This window comes from Leuresthes tenuis, unplaced genomic scaffold (assembly GCF_036924035.1).
Source record: "Leuresthes tenuis unplaced genomic scaffold, fLeuTen1.0.hap1 SCAF_18, whole genome shotgun sequence".
Classification (NCBI taxonomy): Eukaryota; Metazoa; Chordata; class Actinopteri; order Atheriniformes; family Atherinopsidae; genus Leuresthes; species Leuresthes tenuis.
Genome location: NW_027325372.1, coordinates 32186709 through 32210136, shown reverse-complemented (window position 1 = coordinate 32210136; position 23428 = coordinate 32186709). Strand labels below are relative to the sequence as shown.

The window sequence follows — 23428 nt, the reverse complement described above, 5'->3', positions numbered from 1 at the left end:
ACCTGCACTGAAGTCCTACTGGTATTACACACCAGGAGTGACGCCAGATCATCACCACAGCCTCATCGCTGTACTGCAAAAAGTATTTATTGGTCTCCACCAGCCAAGACGCCTACACCAATAGCTCACTGGATTGTTCCGTCGGGATTTATGTGTCCTGGACTGATCAGCCCTGCTGGACTCAAGTCGGCGTTCACGACTCGCCACCAATCCACCGTAGAGAGCTTCCTGCAGTGATCGGAATTGTAACCCACCCAGACATCTACTGACCATCCTATCCAGTCAGCCGAGGTTATTCTTACCCTGGATACTCCTAGTGTGCTTGTGTTTTTGTCACCAGGAGACCAAGCTCCTGTTAGCAGAGTGAAAATGCTCCTCAGCTGCAAAAAGACAAAGGCTAATACTAGGTCCGGGCTAGTGCTGTCTCATCGGATCATGCCACTGTGGGAGGGAGCAGGGCCTTGCCACTGCTCACACCACATATTTTTAGGGTCAGAGTGTTCTCTATCAAGGTAATAAAAGAAGATGTTGTGGAAATCTCTGACATAGTGGTGGCGGACAGAGATTGGGTTTTGGCCACATACGCACAGAATGTTATCAGGAGGTATAAAAGAATCTCACAAGCTATTGTCGTGAGGAATTCCGTGTATGCTATGTCGTGTATGTATATGCCATGTAATATGTTTTTATGCTGTTGCTGTTAATAAATTTCCCATAAGAGGCTGTCAAAGATGAGTCCAACTACTCTGGTCTTTTCTTTACAACAACACCACTGTATTCCACCACCAAACTCCTCAGGCTCAACAACCACCACGACCCAGACTGCATGGACATTCACTATCTAAATTAAATATTTCACACCTCCCTTCCCCGACACAGAGGCTCTGGACGTATATTTACTCTATCCCGTCAATGCGGTCCTGGCCTTCTTCGACTTCTGCATTACGTCATCACAACACACGTGAATTTTTCTAATCTCTGCCCACTTCCACAACCAACCACAACCTTCTAGCAGCTCCTACACCACGCCTAAGACAATCCAAACTCTTTTCATGTGTCGTCCCACGATGGTGGAATGACCTACTGAGCGCTACCAGAACAGGGGCGCCCCTGTCTATCTTCAAGAAGCTCCTGAAAACCCAGCTCTTCAGAGAGCATCTCCTATCCCAGCACTTACCTTGTACTTACCTACCCCCTCTATCTCTGCACTTTATCTTTCTGCACTTCCTTCTATGCCTGCACCCTATCTCTACTCTGTCACCTCTGACATAGTCAGACTAGTGGGTTCCTTCTATGTAGTTTATTGTTAGCTTTATATAGCTTGTTAAATCTTCATTTGTAAGTCGCTTTGGATAAAAACGTCTGCTAAATACATAAACATAAACATAAACAAAGCATCATCTGACACTGGACCTGTTCAACACCCACTCACACAACAAAAAAGTCTCATCCTGCGGGTGCACTCCTCTTCAGTCTGTGCAAGACATGGGCTCTTGCAGTTTAAAGTACTTCATCAATTACATTTATCAAAGGTAAAGCTCTGTAGAATGTATCCAAATATACATCCTGCAAGTGACAGATGCGGTCAATCACCAGCCTTGTTAGCCCATATGTTCTGGCACTGTCCGAGAATAGTTCTATAAAGGCAAAAGTTTTTCCAAAGACATGTTATGCAACATCTATAGTTAGAAAAAATCTAATTCTCATTGAGAGGGTATGAAGATAAATTCCATCAAATCTGGAACCCTTTTGTAGATTACTTCAACAGAAGTAAATCAACACTTCCCGCAATTTAGCTTGATGTTAATATGAAGACAGCAGTGAACTACTCGATATCCTCTTTCATTTCTGTCGCTTCTCATAGTTATATTTTTTTGTGTTTGTTTTCTTTGGTGTATATATGTGTCAATGATATATATCGGTATGTCAAATATGTCAAAATATTGTGTGTATGTTAAACTCTGAAAACCCCAATAAAAGAATGTTTAAAAAAAAACAAAAATTAATTGCATATTACATCCTTGACTTTTTCTGCCTCGCTGAAACTTTTTTTATTCAGATTTCACTCATTTTTACCTCTTACCTTCCATTCCCCTTCTCTATGATTTTAACTTCCACATCAACAATACCAATTGAAAATGGCAAACTTCAACTTTAAACAGCACGTCAGCTCCCCCACCCACAGCTGTGGCAATATTCTGAACTTTGTTTGTTCCACTAGACTCACAATTCATCAAATCCCAACAATGAATCTCTGTATCTCCACTTGGCTATTACCATGGACATTAACATTATCATTCCAAAAGAGAAACGCATCATGTCTTTCAGAAATCTAAAATCCAAACCTCTCTAAACTCTTCCCAAGTTGATTGCAAGTAAATGTCAACCTTCCCTCCCCCTTTGACTGACAGTCCCCCTGAGCTTGTCACCTGCTACAACAACACGCTCTCCTCCTGCCAATCAAATAGGCCCTATCAGAACAAAATTGGTTTTCTTCACTGACATAGTTCTCTAGTATTCACCTCAACTCCATGAAATTAAATTCAGCAAGCGCCAGCTAGAAAGATCACACAAGAAAAACAGACTAACAGTTTGTCTCCAAGCCTACAGAGAATATAAAGATGCTCTCACTGCTGCCCAGTCCAACTACTACACTCAGCTCATCCACTCAGGCTTCAAGAACCCCAAGCTCTCTTCTAAACAATAAACAAGCCACTCAAACCCAGTAATAATAGCAAAACTGTGTCCTGGACTCTATCCAACCTCATGAAATAATGTCTCCCAATCATCTCACCCCCAGCTCTGGTTCTGTCCCTCACTCACTTAGGGTGATTTCACACTGGCATGGTTTAGTTTGAACCAGAGTTTGTTTCCTTAGATAGTGTGCTTCTTTGGGCAGGTGTGAAAGTTCACCTGAACTCTGGTGCGGACCAACAAGCAAACTCTGGTCCACCTGAAAATGTGGTCTTGGGTCTCTTGCAAATTAACTCCATGGACTATCCAGTGAACCAAATAGCCAACAAATAAGCCAGGTAATCTCCGTTGTCATGTTTTTTTGATACGCCCCAAACAAGCAGGAGTTGTAAGATTGCTGCCTTTCATGTGGGTGACCTGGGTTCAAATTCCTTGCAATGAAAGCTTCTACCTCCAATTGGCAAGACCCCCTTACCCTACTTGCCAACCAGTGTAAGTGGCTTTGGATGAAAGCATCTGCCAAATGCATAAACATAAATGAGGGTGTGAAATGTTTGTTAGTTTTGTTAGTTGAAGTTTCTGGTTAGTCTTTAGATTTTGCCATGTTTTTTTCCTTAGTTTCTCTTGCCCTGCCCTCAGCTTCATCCACGTCACCTGTGTTTCTCCCCTCATCGCCAGGGGGGCTTGCCTCCCTGTTGCCGGATGTTTGACCGTTTGTCCGCCAAACCGTCTCCGGGTCCAGTTTCCTTTTTCACTGGACGTCTGACTGTCCGTCAGACCAGCTCCAGCTCCCATGTCGCTGGATGTCTGGCCGTCTGCAGACCGTCTCCAACTCCTTCTCCCACATCACTGGAAGTCTGGCCATCCGCCAGAACGTTTTCGGCTCCAGGTCTCTCGTCGCGGGTCGTCTGGCTGTCCGCCAGACTGTCTTCGGCTCCAGGTCCAACTCATAAACTGCGGTTTGTTTTAGAAGTAGTCAATAATCCAAGTAATTGTGGAGGCATCTAAGTCTATCCAACTGGTCATTTTTTTTAGAAAGTCTCACAAATTATTGCAGGCTGAATTGAATTGAATTGAATGAAAAGGTTGGGAGAAATCAAAGAACATGATCTTCACTGTGTTGCCTGCTTCGTCTATACTACATCCTTTGGACCTGCAGATATATCGACCTGTTATGGGATTGCTCTGTCTCCCATGTGCTTTTTCAGTAGTGTTCATTTTCAAACCTTGCAGGATATAATCTCATCTTGTTATTACTGAGAGTACACTTTGGATGGTTAAGTGAAAAACATCCAGTTTATTCTCTTGGTTTGTACTTCGTTGGCTTCACTAGGAAAAACGTGACGGCAGCTGAGTGTCTGTTTCTTCAAAAACCCAATAACGATGATGGTGTTGTTAAACGAGGGGAAAAAAGAAGGACTGATGCAGTGGAAGATGAGGGACACTGCAGAGAAAAAGTTACATGTAGGCTATACATGTGCTTGATGTGTGAAAGCACGGTGTGGATTCTTTGTTCAGCTTGTTCGGACTGAATATTAATCAAAAATGAATGAAAATGCTTTTGAATATGTTTTTAAAATTAAAGCGATGGGTAAAAGTAGATTTTGACAGGATTTTTATGACACTGTCAGCTCAGATATTGACTGGGGTGCATTGTGTTCACGTCAATCTATTTGAGCTAGAGGCCATGTTTCATGCAGTAGTGTTCTTCTTTCTCTCTGTTACTCACTCTCCGAAGAGTGATGGCTTAGCCCAGAATTTTAAGTGTTATTTAGGAGAGGCTCAGGTCAACTTTTTTGCAAGAGACCACCCGTTGTCCATTGTGGTAACTGATGTTGAGACCCGCAGGGACAACAGGGGTCAATGAGTGACATGCTATGGCAGGTCTCCCATTCCCCTCCTGCCAGCTGTTCTGGCCAAGGTGAGGATGATGAAGACCCGAGCCCTGCTGCTCCAAATAGGTCCTACCAGCCTTTTATGGTGAATCTGAGGGGGTTGCTGGCAGGGGCCACTTGGTGTCTCATGATGAGATCAGACAAGGAAACACAGGCTCAGGGAGAGCCATGGCAACTGAATCTGGAATCCACAAGCTGCATGTTTGGGCTCTGGATTGGCACCAACCAAACAGTGGGGAGATACCAAAATCTGCTACAGACATGAATGCCAGATTAAGGCAGAATCTACCAGGCAAGACACTGCTTTTGGGGACTCTACTTGGATTCACTGTACCTATGGAAGTTGAAGATTTGGTCACCTCTATACCTGCAATTCAAAGTGCTTCTTAAATTAGAATGATGTGAGAATATGATAGTAATTAAATTTTTTTCAATTTAAAGAATTAGTTTATTATTGTTTATTCTAAAGTTCAAAGTTAATCCTCTGAAGTAACTGTGTTCTAGATGCAGCCTGTTTTCTATAAAGCACATTCATGCATTTAAATTGGCTGTTTTACGGTTCATATGACCCACTTTTGAGAATATTTTAAAAATAATTTCTCATTGCAATGATGATTTTTTTCAGGTATGTACATCAACAAAAAGTTCTTTAACAACCCACCCATTAGATTTTCTTTTGTTTAGAAATACAGAATGTATTTGTCCTGCTAACATTGTTTCAGTCTTGCACCAGGCAAGACTCGTATATTTTCAAAAGTGTCTGTGTGTAAAGCAAATTTCAGCACTTTTAGCCGAAAGTGAATTTTCCAGCAGGAATTTGTGATCTTGTTGAGGCCCGATATTCCCATTTAAAAGTCAAAGTTTCTCCATTACATGTTATCTTATGATGTGCAAAAGACTTTAGGAATAACCATGCTGTACTACAGCCTACCGAGGAGTCAGAGAAAACATACTTTTGTAGCAGGACAGTGATTATTCTATTTTTCTTCTTAATCAATAAAACTTGAGATTTTACAAATCACTATTTTTATTTTCTGTGTTGTTTTAAAGAAAATACCACAGCATGTAGCTCCAGTCTGTGACAATGTTCACAGTGGTAAGAGTCCTGGCGATAGGGGAGGTGTTTTGACATCAGACCCAGAGCAGCAGTAGCAAATGCAGCACTGATGAGATGCAGCACCAGGGAAAGTTTCACCTGCAAACAACAACAGCAGTGCTCATATACAAGGTAATAACACTGGCCAAGCATTGAAATAAGTAAATCCAATAAAGTATTTTTTAAAAAAGTAGCTAGAAAGCAAAAATTCTACAATGCAGCATCATACATTGATAATTAAGTGAACCGTCCAAAAGTGAACAATGGTTTCCTGAGGAATCAAAGTGTGCCTTCAGTTTGTTATTTGACATGAAAGGGGACATTTTATGGATATATTACTCTTTTCTGTTCTTGAGAGCATATATTTGGGTGTCTGAAGTCACTACCAAATACAAAAACAGAAAAATCCCAACCCTGGCATTTTGTTTTGGGCCCCCTAGATTTTAAAATATCTTACTCAACAGTCCATTTACATTTTCAATGTAAATTATGCCACTTCTCAAGTTCACTCCGCCTCCTCTACTAAGCCTCAAGCTGAGCTCCATCTGCTTGCATCCTACCTGCTAGGTCAATGAAGCCAGCTTTGCATGGAAACGTTCTGTTGTCAACTGTACTAAGGACCATGCATCTTACATCTACCATCAGCCTCAGAGAACAGAAGAGCCCAGTCGATAAACCAAATTTAATGGCAATGTTCCAGCAAGAGTTAGGAAAAAACGTGCAGCATCCTTTTTTCGTGACTTTTCCATTTTCATGACCGTTTTAACAACTTGGGCCAGTTCAATTCTGGACTTGTGAAAATAACTGGGCAGCAAAGGAGAATCAGTTGATCTTAGTGCCCAAACTTTAGAAGAGTTGAATGAAAAAATTAAAGAAATAAGGGTTTATCAATTTATTTTCATTGTTTTCATTTAAAAGTGGCTAACGCTAACAACTTATTCTGTAATTCAGACAACCTGAAGTTGTATGGATTTTCAGCACAATGCCAGTTCTCTCCCCACTCTTGTTGCTACATTAAAATTCAATGCACTGCTTTTGGTGTGTTAACATTGCATTATCGTTTCTGATAAAGCCTTTGGTCTCCAAGTACAATTATTTAATGGCGTTAATGTATGCAAAATATTTAAATGCAGTAATTATTGGTATACATGCATTAGTATGATATACGCTGTGAACATCTCACTCCTTTGCTATTGATAAGAAAGCATTGGTTACTAGCATCTATTATTAATATACAGAGCTGCACAGATAAAGAGTTTTCGTCTTGGTTCAGTAGTGTGACCATCTATATCTATATGTAAAGAAAGGTCATAATATGTCACCTTTAAAGCTGGCGATGGCAGTGAATAATATAATTATGTCTTTTATATCACTGGGCACAAGTTCCTGATCCTGTCTGATCAAGAGCAAAAAAAATTGATTGCCAGGCGATACTCAGGGAAGGGAACTAATATATTTCATAGAAAGAATTAAGGCTTAGAGTGAAAGTTAAAACAGCATAAGACCTCAACATTGGACTTGTCTAGCACCTTTTTCAACTGTACCTTGTGCTTTACAGTGCGTTTCCCATTGAACCACTCACACAAATACTGTCATTATATAGTGTGTTTAAGCACTCTAAATACAATATGCAGTGTTTCTTATTTTTCTATATATTTATCTTTAAATCAATCATTTCTTTATAATACAGCAAAATAATAGTATGTTTTTTGTTTTATGAATGCATTGCAGGACAGATATTGATCAATAGACTGCTAAACAGAATATGTAACTTGTAGCAACACATTTTTAAGGTGTGATCATGGTTTAGTTTCTACACAATACTAATTTGTAGCCATGACACAATAATTAAATTCCCATGCCGTTTACCCGTGGCAAACTGAAAATACTTCATTCCCCAAATTTATCCTTTTATTAGAGATCTTACAGACCAGATCAGGTGAAACAGTATAAATATCAAGGAACTGCTGGACTTGCTTCAAATACAGTATTAGGATGTGGTGGACATGGTGGGTTAACAGTCGACTGTAGTCTGCGAAATGAATGAGAATACCATGTTTTTCTTTTAGATGGTAAAACCTTGGAGCAGCAGAAATTATGCAATATATACTAATTTAATCATTCACTGATGAGTCTGTTTTCCATATAGCATCCAAGACAAGTAACTGAGTAACTATACAAGTAATCACATCAATCAATCAAAAGTAAAGTGAACTTCCCTTGATTTTGCAGTAGGCCACACACCGGGAAAATGACAACAAAGAAGAGAATTTTAAACTATGCAAGTACACTTATACTTAAATGTCTTGAAAAAAACATCTTACATTATATCTTACATGTACAATCTTACATTGTATCACTTATTGGCCTATATTTTTCACAGCTGTTGTGAAACTTTATTAACTATTAAGTTTGACTTTATTTATTTTGATTTATATTAAACTGGTTGACTTTCTCTTTAAAGTGCTCTGAGATTTGTTTTGGTGGTACAACTGAAGGTAAAGGGATGTGGTGTGGTAGTTGTTGCCTCATAGCAAGAAGGTTACCACTTCAAATCTGGGCTGAGACCTCAATGTGTGAAGTTTGCATATTCACTGCCTGAATGTGTTGTCTCTGGGCACTCCAGCTTCTGTTCACAGTCCAAAAAACATACATGTTAGTTTAAATCACAATTCTAAATTGGCTGTGGGTATAAATCTGAACTCTGTCCCTCAACAGGATCAAGTTTTTCCTTAGAATTTTTAAAGAAACACAACATACATATCACTTTCTACGTGCAAATGAAACAAATACTTCTACTAATAATAAGACTCTCAAGCCAGAGTTCTGATGGGAACTAACAGGAGAGATCATGTTTCTCCAGTTTTAGCTTCTCTTCATTGGCTTCCTGTTAAATTCAGAATAGAATTTAAGATTCTTCTCCTCACATATAAAGCTCTTAATGACCGAGCTCCATCATATCTTAGAGATCTCATTGTAAGATATTTTCCTAACAGAGCACTTCGCTCCCAAACTGCAGGTTTACTTGTTGTTCCCAGAGTTTCTAAAAGTAGAATGGGAGGTAGAGCCTTCAGTTATCAGGCTCCTCTCTGTGGAACCAGCTGCCAGTTTGGCTTCAGGAAGCAGACACCCTCTCTTATCTTATCTTTAGGCTTAAAACTTTCCTTTTTGATAAAGCTTATAGTTAGGGATGGCTCAGGTGATCCTGAAACATCCCATAGTTAAGCTGCAATAGGCTTAGACTGCTGGGGGACCTCATCTGTCACACCTTTCCTCACTTTGCTCTCTTTCCTCCCCGTTTTATTTCCTCATACGACTTTTTAAAATTGATTTCCCTCCTTTGATTATACACATTTGGTATTGGTCTTGGCATTAACTTGTGTTTCTCTGTCTCAACAGGTATCCTTTGAATGGTGTTACGCTGTTTGTTGTCCCCTCTTTTCTGTCCTCTCAAACCCCAGCTGGTTGAGGTGGATTTTGGTTCTGGTTCTGCCAGAGGTTTCTTCCTTTTAAAAGAGAGATGTTCCTCTCCACAGTCGCCTTGTGCACACTCAGGATGGGAGAACGGACCAAAGAGAAGCTTCGGTGCAATCTGTTGGTTTATTTAACAAAACAGCCTTTTTTAAAAATGGGCTCTTTATGTATGAATTGGACAAATTTTTCATTTAATTAATTGGATTTAATTGGATAATGATTACAATGAATTGGATACTAATTAACTTGAATTGGACTGTATCATTGAAGTGCCTCGAGATGACATTTGTTGTGATTTGGTGCTATATATATGAATCAACTGAATTGAATTTAATTGAATTGTATTGACAGATGTGGTAGGCCCTTTGCCACATTTGCCTTTTGGTACCAAAGACATCAAAACATCTGCCAAAATAATTTGTATAATTTTGTGTTCTGGTCACTTTATGTTTTGTTTAGTAGAGCATCCCTCCTATTTATTCTGTTGAGTATTAGTTCCTTTCCTGTGTTACACCTGGTTTCTGTTGCTGATTAGCTCTCATCTGTTTTCAAACCTTTCATCACTCCCCTTCCCTATATACCCCTGGTTTTCAGTTATTACTTTGTCAGATAATTTTCATGTTGCACTTGAAACCCTGTGGGTTGTCTATAATGCTTTCTAGAGCTCCAAGACCATATACCAGCTACGCCCTGCTCTTCTCTTGTTTGCACTTTGGTCCACTCCTCCAGTAATCCATAACTGTGACAGATTTAGTAAAAAATAACAAGGCAGCAATCTTAAACATTAAATTGAAAATTACATATATGTTATGTAACATAACAGGAAAAATCCTTCATCCTTCCACTGTTAATTGCAGATTGACCTGTCTTCTAAACGGCTGGGCTACAACTATCCTTGCAAAAAAACATGTAAAACAAAACAAAGCTTTTTAATGAGACCCACCCTAAGCAAATTGATGTACCGTACACAATACAATAATCTCCTATTATGCGAATCAGAATATTTTAAAATTTCAATAATGAGAAGCCATATCAGCTTTTAAAAACTACTAGTGTGAAACTCAAGGCCCAAGTGGTACAATGTAACAACTGTCAAATAAGGAAAAGTTCTATATAGCATATACCATATAGCTATCTGTATCATTATAGAGTACTTGAGATGTTCTGTTTTGTTTGATTTATATTGTAGGAGACAGACTTACCCAAAACAGCGTAGGTTTCCTGCCACTGTGGACCAACACTGCACCAGACAAGGTCACCTAGTGCATTTAAACGTGAGGTACATTGTATTGTAAAGTACTTGCATATTATATCAATAAGATAACATGTAAATATGCTGGATTAATCGAGTATAGAAAATAGATGGATGAATGTATGAATGATGAATGTCATACTGATAATCAAATAGGTTCTTCACAGTTTAAGCGGCATATTGTGATATCATTTCAGAATTGAAAAAATTAAGAATAGTTCTTTAATCAATTTTTCATTTTGGATCAGGAAATTTTTTTGTAAAAATGACTTTTTAGTCTTTTTATTTTTGGTTTTATTTTGAAATGGAATGTATGAATGACACAAAAATGTAAGTGGCCTTTGACTGACCTGTATAACAACAACCAGGAAGAGGCCCACATCTCCTGTAAAATGGACCTGATGGATCTGGAGCACAGATGCACTCAGGCAAAGGATCAAAGCCCCAATTACAATTTGGATTGCCTAGTTTTGGGAAAGGATATGGAGAGGGTGTGGGGGGGCAGACAGGAAGTCATTAGTATAACTTGTTCAATCTTTCATTATTTCAGAGCCGCTGTAAGTGGAGCAAAAAAAAAATTCACACTTATCTAAGAGTTTAGTATTTTTTTTAATCTTTTTCAGTGGACATACAATACTCCACAAAGGTGAAAAAAACATCTGTTTTGTTAATTAACTGCAAGACCGTAACATCAGACTAAAAGCCTCATCAGGACAGTCAAAATAAATCAATCAATCAGACTTTATTTATATAGCACTTTTCATACAAGAAAATGTAGCACAAAGTGCTTTACAAGATAGAAGCAAATAAAACAAAGCAGTAAAACCCAAGGCCACATAAGGACACACACACACATACATGCACACACACAAAAACCTATACGTACACATTCACCTACATAAACATGCCACACATACTGGAAGGAAGGTAACTGAAGCACTATCTTACTGTCAGCGAGTTGCAGTGAGGAAACACCAGAGACTGGGTAAAACCAAATAAATGAAAGGAGCTAGAAATAAGTAATACAAATGAATAAATAAATAAAAGATCATCAACAACTAAAATTAAACAATACATGTGCTAAATACACAAACGGACAAAAAATTAATTAATTAACATATGAATTAAAGGATAGAATATAATGAAAAATATTACTAAAATTAATCAAAAGCCAGGGTAAAAAGGTGAGTCTTAAGTTTGCTTTTAAAAATGCCCACACTGGCAGCTGCACTCAGGTCTTGAGGAAGGCTGTTCCACAGGCGTGGGGCATAATAATAAAAAGCTGCTTCACCGTGAGTTTTAGATCTAGCCTTACGAATTGAGAGTAATGCATTGCTCATAAGTTAAAAGCAAATCTTATAAATAAAGAGGACTAAGACCATTAACAGCTTTGAAAACCAGTTAAATCATTTTAAAATCAATCCTGAAGCACACAAGCAACCAGTGCAGAGACTTTAAAAACGGTGTAATGTGAGCTCTCTTTCTGGTCTTCGTCAGTACTCGTGCAGCGGAGTTCTGTAGTAGCTGTAGTGGTGCAATACTCTTTTTTGGAAGACAGAAAGAAGAGCATTGCAGTAGTCGATCCTACAGGTAATAAAAGCATGAAATAGTGTCTCTGTGTTGGCTTTAGAGAGAAATGGATGCAATTTGGCAATGTTTATAAAATTATAAAAACTGTTCTTGATGATTTGTCTGATGTGGTGTTCTACAATTGACTACAAGGAATCAAACATCAACATTCCGAACAACACTTTAAGAAGAAAGGACAACAGAGGCAAACAACAGTAACTGAATCACAGGCCAGATTGACCATGGCAGCAGCTGTGTAGAAATACATGCTGACGATGTTTGTTTTCAGTCAGTTTGATTTATTCATTCCTGAGCATTGACTTTTTGTTTTGTTGTTCTTCTGGCTAAACCGGGTACTAAATAAACCATGGCACATGGCGCACATGGCGGTCCTCTGGGATACCACTCTCCAGTGGTATCCCATAGCAGACCAGATGAAACATCAGGAGTTTTATTCCCTTCATAAAAATAGTCTAACTGCACTTTTAGGAATTTCTCCAAATTGGGGACATGGTTCAGAAATGCACCGTATCTCCAGGGTTGGCTTTGACATGCAGGATTCAAATTATTTAAGGTTATATAAATGGGTATATGATGTGATACAATGCCTCTGCCTGTCTCTCTCTCTGCCTGATCCGTTTCCTGTCTTCGAGGGAGCCCAGGAGGTTCATGTCAGCCTGATCTGAGCAACATGAAATATACATTAGTAAGTAATTATTAAAAAAAACAAAGCAGAAAAGAAAAGGTTCAGGGAGACTAATCTTTTTCCCAGGCTAGGTCTGTAAGCCCTGACCCCATCCTCCCAGTGGCGCTAAGATAGTTAAGAAACAGATCCCATGTCCGGTAAAATAAAAAGGGTTTATCCTTCATTGCTGTAGAGTAAGCTTCAAATGGAATAATACTAGTCACTGTTTGTTTACACTGATTAAGAGTGGGAGCTTTATCTGAGATCCATAAGGCCACGATACATTTCCGAGCACAATGTAAAAATGTGTAAAAGGTCTCTGTTGTGAAAATCTGCAAGTAACTCGTCCGCCGGTCCCAGCAGGCAGGTCCTTGCACTCAACTGTAGATGACTCTTGAAAATCAGATTAAACTGTTGAACAACTACAGTCCAGAACTGCTGGATGAGATGACAGCTCCACAAACAATGAATAAGTGATCCAACAGCTAGTTAACATTTAATACAAAGCTCAGACAAAGTTGGGTTCATTCTGTGTCTGTCTTCAGGGATGACATACAGCCATATGTAAAATCTTGAATTGCCTTTACCAGGCAGAAATAGACATCAAGACCTTAGAAGGATGGCGACATAGGGCATCCCAGACATCAGGCTCTATTCTACCCAGGTCAGAGTCCCATTTGCCTTTTACTCCAACAGACTTATCTACAATGAGACTACAGAGAGTCTTATAGAGCTTCTTAGTGAAAGCTTTAGGCTGCACAACATTTACCAAAAGGGATTCTAAAACAGATATCGGACAGATATCGAATCCTTGATAAACAAGATATTCTGGGCTGGAACTCGGTTTTGATACAGTAATGTCTCCAATAGTGCAACTCTATGAAATTCAGGAATGAATAAATTAGCTCTACAAATACTCAATGACATTTTAGGGTATCATTTAGGTGAAAACAAAGTCAATTCTCCTGGATATTTTGTGTACACCAGAATAAAATATAAATGCTTTATTCTTAGGATGTAAAACACGCCAGGTATCCACTAGATTAAGTTTGTCACAGGTATTTACCATGACTCTAGCTCTTCTAGACATTGAATGTTGTACTGACAGCTGACAATTTGTCCATTACTGAGGAGAAATGGCAATTAGAATCACCCGAGACGACTGTATTCTCATTAATCCAATCAGTAAACAAGGAAAACACTTGCGAGATGAATTCATTAGACTGGACTGGGGGAAAGTAAATATTCAAAAATTAAACAAGTTGGCCATGTAGACAGCCCCTTAACATGACATACCTACCAGATTTATCAGAACTAGTTTGGACGTCAGATAAAGGTAGATACTTATGTATAAGAATGGCAAAACCCCTGCTCTTACTAGTAAAAGATGAACTAAACACCTGCCCCACCCAGTCACGCTTCAGCTTTAAGTGCTCATTAGCGGTTAGGTGTGTTGCCTGCAGGAGAGCTAAGTGGACATGTTCTTTTTTTAGAGAACTTAAAATCTTTTTCCACTTAATATGATAATGTATACCCCCTTGTTAAAGCTGCCCATTTTCAGTGTAGGTCCACTGGCATTCATGAATTAAGGAAACCATACTGACAACTTGTACATAAAAATACTGAAAGCAACCATAGCTCCCTGGAGCGAGACCAAAAAGCAAAACATAAAAAGAAAATGAAAGAAGATTTAGAAGATAACAATATACAAAAAAAAACACACAAAAAAACAAAGATAACAGATAGTCAGAGACATAAACAAATCTCCTAACAGCAACAGAAGAGAGACAAATATAGAATGAAAAATAAAAAAGTTAGGAGATGCCAGTCAACCAGTCTCAGTGCTATAGAGTTTTATGCTCATCCACTCCTAACAGTCAAACCTGACATTTGTAGAGAAGATCAGTAGATGACCACAGCAACGTGCGTAATATGTTAGCTGAAGAAACAAAAACTCTCACTCATGCTCGTGCTGTGACTCTTTATCCAAGAAGCCACTTCTTTAGGATGTTTAAAGACTTTCCTGCCCGTTGTGTTTGATCCTGAGCACGACTGGGTACATCATGGCAAGGACGACCACTCTCTCCTTAAGCGGTTGTTTCACTGTGTAATATTCCTGACATTTCCGCATAACGACAGTGGAGAAATCTCAAAGATCATGATTGGGGTGCCGTTGTACGTCAGGGACTGTGCTTTTCTTGCCACTTGCATGATTCAGGCTTTATCTTGGAAGTTGTGGAGCTTGACCACTGACCGGGGAGTGGACGAGGGCACGATGACAACGATCCACCTTAACAGATCCTCCTTTCACGCTAATCTCCAGTAGTTTCGGTAGCCAGGTTTTAAAGAAAGCAACGGGATTAGTGCCTTTTCTGCCCTCAGGGAGCCCGACGATATGTATGTCGCACCGCCGGCTCCTGTTCTCCAGGTCGTCGATCTTGTCCAAGGCCGTCTCCAGCTTGGGTGAAGAATGCTGCAGCGTCTGCTGCTGCTGCGTCTTCGGAATTTGAGACGCAGCCTTCAGCCTCTGTCATTCGTGTGTTCAGTGACGCGATTTCAGGTAAGCATGCTTCGAGTTTCTGCAGAACTGGGTCGATCTTTTTATCAAAGGAATCCTCTACACCGTCAAGCACTTTAGCAGATATTCATTCTACCAAGCTGTTGGCACCAACTTGCCCCAGCATTGACCGCGTATCGTCCACCATGTTAGCCTGGCTGCACAGAGGCGACTGACTCCAGGCTGATTTAGCAGAATTCGCACCGATATCTCTGAGTACCAGGCTATCTTGAACTTTTAAACTCAGATGTCAGCTCATCACAACAACGTTTTTTTTCTTCTTTTTGGCAAAAAAAACAACACAACAAGCTAACTTATACTGAGTTGCGGGAGCACAAACTGGAGCTGCAACTCCGCCATTTGCGTCACGTGACCCCCAGGATCCCTGTTCTACCATAGACCGACGACTCAAAACATCCAGTAGGAGGGGAGGCCTCCACTGCACTGGTCTTTTAAGCTCATCGTTCTAATTGCCTACCAGCCAAAACATGATTCCTGACGTCATAAACTGTATTGACTTGGTGTTTGCACCTGAAATCAAGCCACCGCTCTGCTCTCCAAACTGGCATGTAGCTAACTAGTGTTGTTTCTGAGATTAGAGACCCAACAAACAGACCAACAGCCCAAAAAAAGCAGAACTCCTTGCCAACTTGCCAAAGAGTGTTTAAATACCTCTAAACTTCAGCGTCACTTGACACAAAAACATCCAGTAGAGGCCGAAAAAACTTCCTCAAACTTATCAAGCTTGCTTGATCTCAAGCTACTAAGGAAATTGTCAGAAAATTGCTTAGCTTAGCGATGATGCTGCCAAGAAAATCGATGCTGTCCCATTCTCTGACAACTCCATAAGCCGACGGATTGGTGAAATGGCCCAGGACGTATCTGCTCAACTTTTGGAGCAGGTGAGAGGCAGCAAATACTTTACACTTCAGCTGGATGAGAATCCAGACTTATCAAATGCTGCCCAATTGCTTGTGTACATCAGGTTTATAGCCCCAGAAAGGTCTGGAAATACTATTTTGTAAAGTACATCAAAGGAGAACCACTGAGAAAGAAATTTTTCGGACAATTACATCAAATCAAGGAAGTCATCAAGGAAGACTGCTCTTGTCAAGCAGTAAGCCCTGAATGTAATGGTTACACACTGCATGCTCCATTTTGAGGCGCTTGTTGTGAAAAGGATGGATGACAAGCTTAATCAGGTACTACAGGAGGTTGTACAAGTAGTGAATTTAATCAAAGCCCCCCCATGAAACTTATATCATGCTCTCCTCATGCAACACTCTTGGTGTAAAGTCAGTATTACACATTTACAAATGTGCAATGTGTTATGCCTTATACATCAGCTAATACTTTCAGGAATGTTCAATATGAATGCACAAAGTGTATTAGTCACAGACAGACAGGGCATACTGTATGAAGTTTGATTTGTAAATTATGAATGCTTCATGCTCACCCCAAGAGTCTTGGGCTCCATCTTGAGGTGGGACTGCAATTGGCCTGCAGAGAGGGTCCCTGTTGCAGGCATTGGCTCTTTGTCAATATGAGCCATCCTAAAGATGATTGACAAATAGTAGGTGTCAACAGACAGCAGTATGATGACAATGATTAGCCAAAAAGAAGACAAAGAGTGACTAAGTTCAATTAAATGATTTCAGGAGAAATGATGACACTGTAACATTTATTATTTATGCATAAATATGTGTAAAACAGTAGTTGAAACTTTCAACTCTGCAAGCATATCTCCACGGTCTCGGAACACGCGCTGTCTTCCAAGAGCCTGACGCGCTAAGGCATCCAAAATTAGCAAGTCAGCCGCTGGTTACACTTCCCATTGACCTTGTTATATACAGAGTCAAATTAACTTTCAATTAGTGAATAATTTAAGTCAAACAGAATAATGTCATCATAATTATGGGGTATAATGTATTGCACGAATGCGAATCTGTGCATACGAGTGGTTCTTGCATGAGGCCCATTGTTTCTCAACCCTACTTTCAAAAAGACACAGGGCTCAAACTTTAATCTACCATGAAAGAAAATTATTACACAGAAGCAATAAAAAAAGTTGGTATATTGCAAAAAAATTCTTGTGATTGTTTTGTTCCAGTATAACCTATGGCATTCCAGCCAACTGATTTGTTTTGAAATAAACTAAACATAGATGCTGGAAGACAGTGTATTGATACAGTCGAAGGAAACTAGTGGTGTGCTTCAGATTTCATTAAACAAACAAGGTAAGAATAATCAAGATTTGGCAACGTTTTGGCACATTACATTATGGGTAGTGGGTTGCCACCTAATGCCACTTAACGAAGCTAATGTGACAAAAACTTCTGGTAGGATACAAATAAGTTCTGAAAGTTGTATGAGTTTAAAAAGTGTGAGAATGACATGAGAATGACAGGAAGACACCGACAGTTTAGAATGTTGATTGTCTAGTCAAGCACCAGTCTTAATGAGTATGACACTGAGTTGAAGTCATAATTAACTCATGCAATGACAACTGTGGTAAGCTTAATCAAGACATTATTTGCCATTTTTGTCCACCATCCAAAAAACACCACCAAGCATTTAATAAGCGCCAATATAAACTTCACCAGTAATTGTAGTGTCTAAAGACTGTAAAAAGTGTAAAACAACTAGGCACTTATTCTTTTTTATTGAAATGTCTGGTGGCATCCAGCTGGGTGCTGCTAATCAAATGCACTTGATTAATGGATCATCTTCTCTTTAAAACCATATTTTTTGGCAGTTTGCTTTTCTTGAGCAATCAAAAATGTATACACAATGCCAAGAAGGAAAGACATCTGAAATGACCTTATAAAAGCAACTTTTATTACCCACAAATCTGGTTAGGGTTAAAAATCTGTTTCCATATTATCTGGATTCATTGATACAGCTTCGGACTGTACGGGCCTCAGTTAGCATGTTAATTAATTAATTAATGTTTATGTTTATGTATTTAGCAGACACTGTTATCCAAAGCGACTTACAAATCAAGATATAACAAGCTATACAAAAAGCTAACAATAAACTACATAGAAGGAACCCACTAGTCCGACTCTGTCAGAGGTGACAGAGTAGAGATAGGGTGCAGGCATAGAAGGAAGTGCAGAAAGATAAAGTGCAAAGATAGAGGGGGTAGGTAAGTACAAGGTAAGTGCTTGGATATATGCCAGGATGCTCTCTGAAGAGCTGGGTTTTCAAGAGCTTCTTGAAGATAGACAGGGACGCCCCTGTTCTGGTAGCGCTCGGTAGGTCATTCCACCATCGTGGGACGACACATGAAAAGAGTTTGGATTGTCTTAGGCGTGGTGTAGGCACTGCTAGACGACAATCCTGGGACGAACGGAGGGACCGAGTTGTGACATAAGCCTTTGCAAGAGCATTCAAATAGATGGGAGCCGTTCCATTAAGCACTTTGTAGCTAACATCAGGGACTTGAATCTGATGCGGGTGGGTAAGGGTAGCCAGTGGAGTTCAGTGAACAGAGGGGTGACGTGTGTTCTTTTAGGCTGATCGAAGACCAGACGCACCGCCGCGTTCTGGACCATCTGCAGGTTTCACAGCACACAGAGCATTGCAGTAGTCAAGGCAGGAGATGACCATGGCCTGCACCAGGAGTTGGGTGGCATATTGGGTTAGGTATGGTCTGATCTTTCTTATGTTTAGTAATGCAAAGCGACATGAACGAGCAACCGAGGTAACGTGTTCTTTGAAGGTTAGGTGGTCATCAATCATGACACCCAAGTTTCTAGCAACCTTTGATGGAGCAAGAGATAGGGATTCAGTTTGTTAATTAGTTAATTAGAAAAAGACTTTTCAGGAAAAAGCATATTCTCTTAAAAAAAGAATATGACAGCATAGGTTAGGTTTGTAAAGTTGTATATGATCTGTAGGTGCCATATGATTGATAAATAATTCATAGTAAATGTCATTTCATTATGGAGAATGTATTTGGATTTCATAGCAGTATGATAATTTAATTGAATTTATAAATAAGTCAATTGAAGCCATGATTGTTATTATTTAATTATTATTTGCACATAAACACTCATAATTCATTGTTTAATGTCATTATTAGTTTCAGTGAAGCAGATAACAATAAGCACCTGTATCTTTAAGAAGGTAGCGGTTCAAGGCACAGTGTTTAGGAACTGGGCTGAGTGGATCACGAGAGTCACGAGAAAGAGTCACACAAGCACACGCTTTTTCTGACCATGTTGATAACTTGTTGATATTTGTGTTGGAAATCCTGGAAGACATGTTTGGAATGTGTGAGTACAGGTATCATTAGTTATAGTGCCCGTGGAAAACGAATGCTTTTTATTTTTTGTACTTTGGCGAATAAACCTGTAAAAACAACAATCGTGGTGGACACACTTTTTATTACGCGTTTCATTTTGGACAACACGCGTCAGTCATATGCTCCGGTGGAAACACATAGGTTTATTGGAAATCCTACATAATCAAACTACTAAACCTCTTTGGACAGATTTAGAGAAAACCAAGCACAGCACATCAACAAAAACATCTTATACCAACTTTCAAGTGCAGTGGTGGAGCAATGATGATTTGGATTGGTGGAATGACATGGAACCTGGGCACATCTTTGAGTTGACCATGAACTTATGAACTCTATATACCAAAATATTTTAACTTAAAAAATAAGAACTCAACCTCATTTGAAAGGTATGACATGACTTTGGGAAAGCTGTGCATGAACAAAAGGCTGCAAACCAAAATGAATTAAGTTATTTTGTAAAGATGAGTGGCCAAAACTCCTCCACATGTGTGGGACCAATTTATTACGTCAGACTATCGATGCTGCAAGTGGTTCTAAACTATCAAATCATAGGCGATATACACGCATTACTTCTGCATTTTGGCTAAGTTTTTGTTGGAGAAATAATGACCATGAAGAGTAATATGTTATATGTTGTTCCTTCTTATTTTTTCCTAATTTTAAGACCAGGTAAGTGACCAAGGACTGGTTTTACAAATCAAATTTCATAGCCCGGTAAATAATTGTGGCCAGATTATTAGACTTTAGAAGATTTTGTTTGGTCACACAAAGTTACACAATAATAGTCAGTCAACAAAAATGAAAATTATCTGCCCAAATCAGCTCTCTTACAACATAATTTTACTGAACAGTGATTTCCGAAGTAGAGAAAATTTATTTAAATTCAGGGCCCATCACAACAAATGTCATCTCAAGGCACTTCAAAGGGCAAGTGTGATCACAAGTTCTTATGGTAGGTTAATAATAGTAAGACATGCTTTCATTGTTATAAGTTGCCATAGTTTTAACGCGAACACGTGAGAGATCTAAGAACATAGTAATGATACATTAATGTATACTATTAACACAAAGTAAGAACATAAAGAAAAAAACAGAAACAGCAAACAAAGTCAGACATACAAATCACAAGTTATCCCAAAAAGACAAAACCTACTGAAGTGGCCTTCAGTATGAAGTTAAGGAATTCTATCTTATAAGTAGCCTGTGCTGACAAGGTGTTGATGAGGCATGAGCAGTTGGCCTTTTGGAACAAATACATTATTATACAGCAAAAATAAAATACAGACATGATCTTAAGTAAAATCGAATTATTTTTTTTTTTTATCAATGATAATAATTCCGGGGGGGGGGGGGGGGGGGGGGATTATTTCTTACAGCAATTAGTCATTGTTTAAAAAAAAAAAAAACACAATAGACCATCTTAAAATTTTACACACATGTACGCCTTCAACACTCTGATTCTTGCATTGGTGAAATTATATATATGATACCTGCTCTGCTCGTGGGATAATGAACTTGTTCTCCTGTCCTTCCTCCAAACTATGTCATTAACTCTGAGATAGACTGCAGTGGAACTGTTTTCAACTCTGACTCCAGCACCTCTCTGAGCCTCCACCAGCTCTGCTCCATCATCTGGGCATCACACGACCACCACGTTGGAAGTATTTCCATAGGGGATCCAGATGGAGCTACAAAATCAACAGAACAAGCCTGATACCTTTGTTGTGGCCCTCCTGCCATTGCCCCTCCAAAAAGATTTGGTTGAACCCACTCCATTGAGTTAAAGAACTACCAATCACAACCCTCCCCAGTCAGCAGTGGTGTGCCCCAGGCTCTATCATGGGGCCTCTCCTGTTCATTATTCACCTTCTTCCTCAATGCAATATTTATACATTATCCTCCCAGCCCACCACCACACTTCCTCCCTCTTCCCTCCTTGACTGCTAAGATTTTCCCACAGTTTCCTCAAGCTCAAAGGAAATAAAACACAATTGTTTCTCATTGGTTCCAAGTTTACTTTCTCCAAGTATACCAGTTTTCCATTACATAATGATAACTACTGTTCATCCCTCCCCTCGGGTCAAGAGTCTGGGTATCATCCTATACAGTACCCTGTCCTTTACGGCACAAATCAATAACATCACCCGGTCTGCTTACTTCCACCTCTGTAACACCAACCGGCTCCGACCATTACTAACCCCCATCAGCACTGCCATACTAGGTAATTGTCACAGCACGTTTTGAGCTTTGTTTTGTTTTGTTATGTTTTCAGATTTTAGGTTAATTTCTTGTCATGTTTTTTCCCCTGTCACATTAAGTTTCACTCACGTCACCTGTTTCTGTTCACAGCTGCACTCCATCACTGTTGGAAAAATTATATAGTTATACTATGACAGAAGAGTCCCTCCATCTGTTCACCTTCTATGATTCAAGCAAAAGTGTTTTGACTCTGGTACTAGTCTTTCCCATAATATTAACTGGTGAGAAGCACCTTTTATGTTCCTTCCCATAACAAGGAATGGGGAGAGAAGCACCTTTTATGTTCCTTCCCATAACAAGGAATGGGGAGAGAAGCACCTTTCCCCATAACATTGAATATTCCTACCCATAATAATGAATGGTGAGAAAAGCGCCTTTTCTCATAACATTGTGTGATCAGCAAGCAAAAGCAACATAAAAAGCTGGAGCACCATTTTGTCGGAAGACAACTCTGAGCGGTCTTCCCGACAGGTTGCGTGGATTTGTGCGGACTTGTCTCTTTCTTGCAAGAAATAAATGTTTTGTGTTAATTAATCGTATCCAGCGACTCTGAGCCTAATTTTACAGAGAATTTTTCTAACAATCACCAATCACCTCCCCACAGTATTTAGTTTCCAGGTTCCCTCATGTTATTGTAGAATCCTCACCTTACTTCTTCATGGTTCACGGTCACGTTTTGTCAGGTCAGGTTTTACCTAATAGTCTTGTCTTGTTTATTTATTCAGTCTTGTTTATTTATTCATAACCAGTCTTGTTTTGTTTTTCCACAGTTTTAAGCTTTTTGATATTCAGCTCAGCCGCGTCTTTTGTTCTTGCTTCTTGTTAACCCTTTAGGCGCCAGAGGTTATTTTTCTAAAATCCTTGATTTTGACAAATAAATTTCAAAAGGCTATATCTTAAAACTGATAAGAGATAGAGACTTTTTGTAAATTCAAAAAATGTTAAGGATGACCCAAAGTTTATGTAGGAAGCAAATGTACACACCTAATTTGCATAGTATGACGTCATGGGGTGGTGGCCATCTTGGATTATAGAATTTCTATGAAATTTTCATGTTTCAATGATGAAATGCAGCCTTTTCCCCCAAATATGCCCTTATTAATCTCTGTGCTATATTCAATATTCTATATTCAATGTGCTATACAATGCAAAAGGTTCAGGGAAATAGCAAAGAGTAAACCAACACTGTAAATTATTTCTAATAAATGGCCGAAAAAATGCACATGAGCGATAACCTCACGTTTGCCTGCAGAGATCAACATAGGCCGATGCCTATTCATCCAGGTGACACTGTTTGTAGTTTTTTATGGTCTGATACCTCTCATTGCATGGTACTACACAAAGACCCACCCCACACTGCCTATACCTGTATTTTGTCTGACAGTGGCCTTTAGGCCGGGTTCGATCAGAGCATATACGACACAATCTGGGTGGTCATCAGCCTTATACAGAAAGTGACGTTCAGTGAGTCTCTGTGGCATTTCTCCCGATGACTTCTTCCTCCCTTTATGGCTCCCTTTCCTGAAGTAGCCTTCCAGTAAACCAGTTACCACGTCTTGCACAAAGACCTTCAGAGACTTGTGAGGAGCCGGAAAACAGCTGCAATAAATTATGTGAGCATTCACCATAGTTATGCCA

At 39.4% G+C, this 23428-nt stretch overlaps 1 protein-coding gene across 6 annotated transcripts in view; it reads right to left on the bottom strand.

Moving 5' to 3' along the window:
• The window catches only part of LOC140275380 (uncharacterized), a 79939-nt gene that overhangs the window by 42661 nt on the left and 13850 nt on the right, over nt 1-23428 (bottom strand). For 5 of the 6 annotated variants that reach the window (XM_072370843.1, XM_072370842.1, XM_072370845.1 and 2 more), the window contains exons 2-6: nt 16679-16775; nt 11360-11392; nt 10762-10875; nt 10362-10418; nt 5647-5784 (exon numbers count right to left, since the gene is read on the bottom strand). In XM_072370843.1, the coding sequence (XP_072226944.1) occupies nt 5647-5784; nt 10362-10418; nt 10762-10875; nt 11360-11392; nt 16679-16774 (438 nt within the window). In that variant the 5' untranslated portion in view covers nt 16775. The remainder of the gene's footprint in view (nt 1-5646; nt 5785-10361; nt 10419-10761; nt 10876-11359; nt 11393-16678; nt 16776-23428) is intronic. The other variant, XM_072370844.1, reaches the window with a different exon arrangement.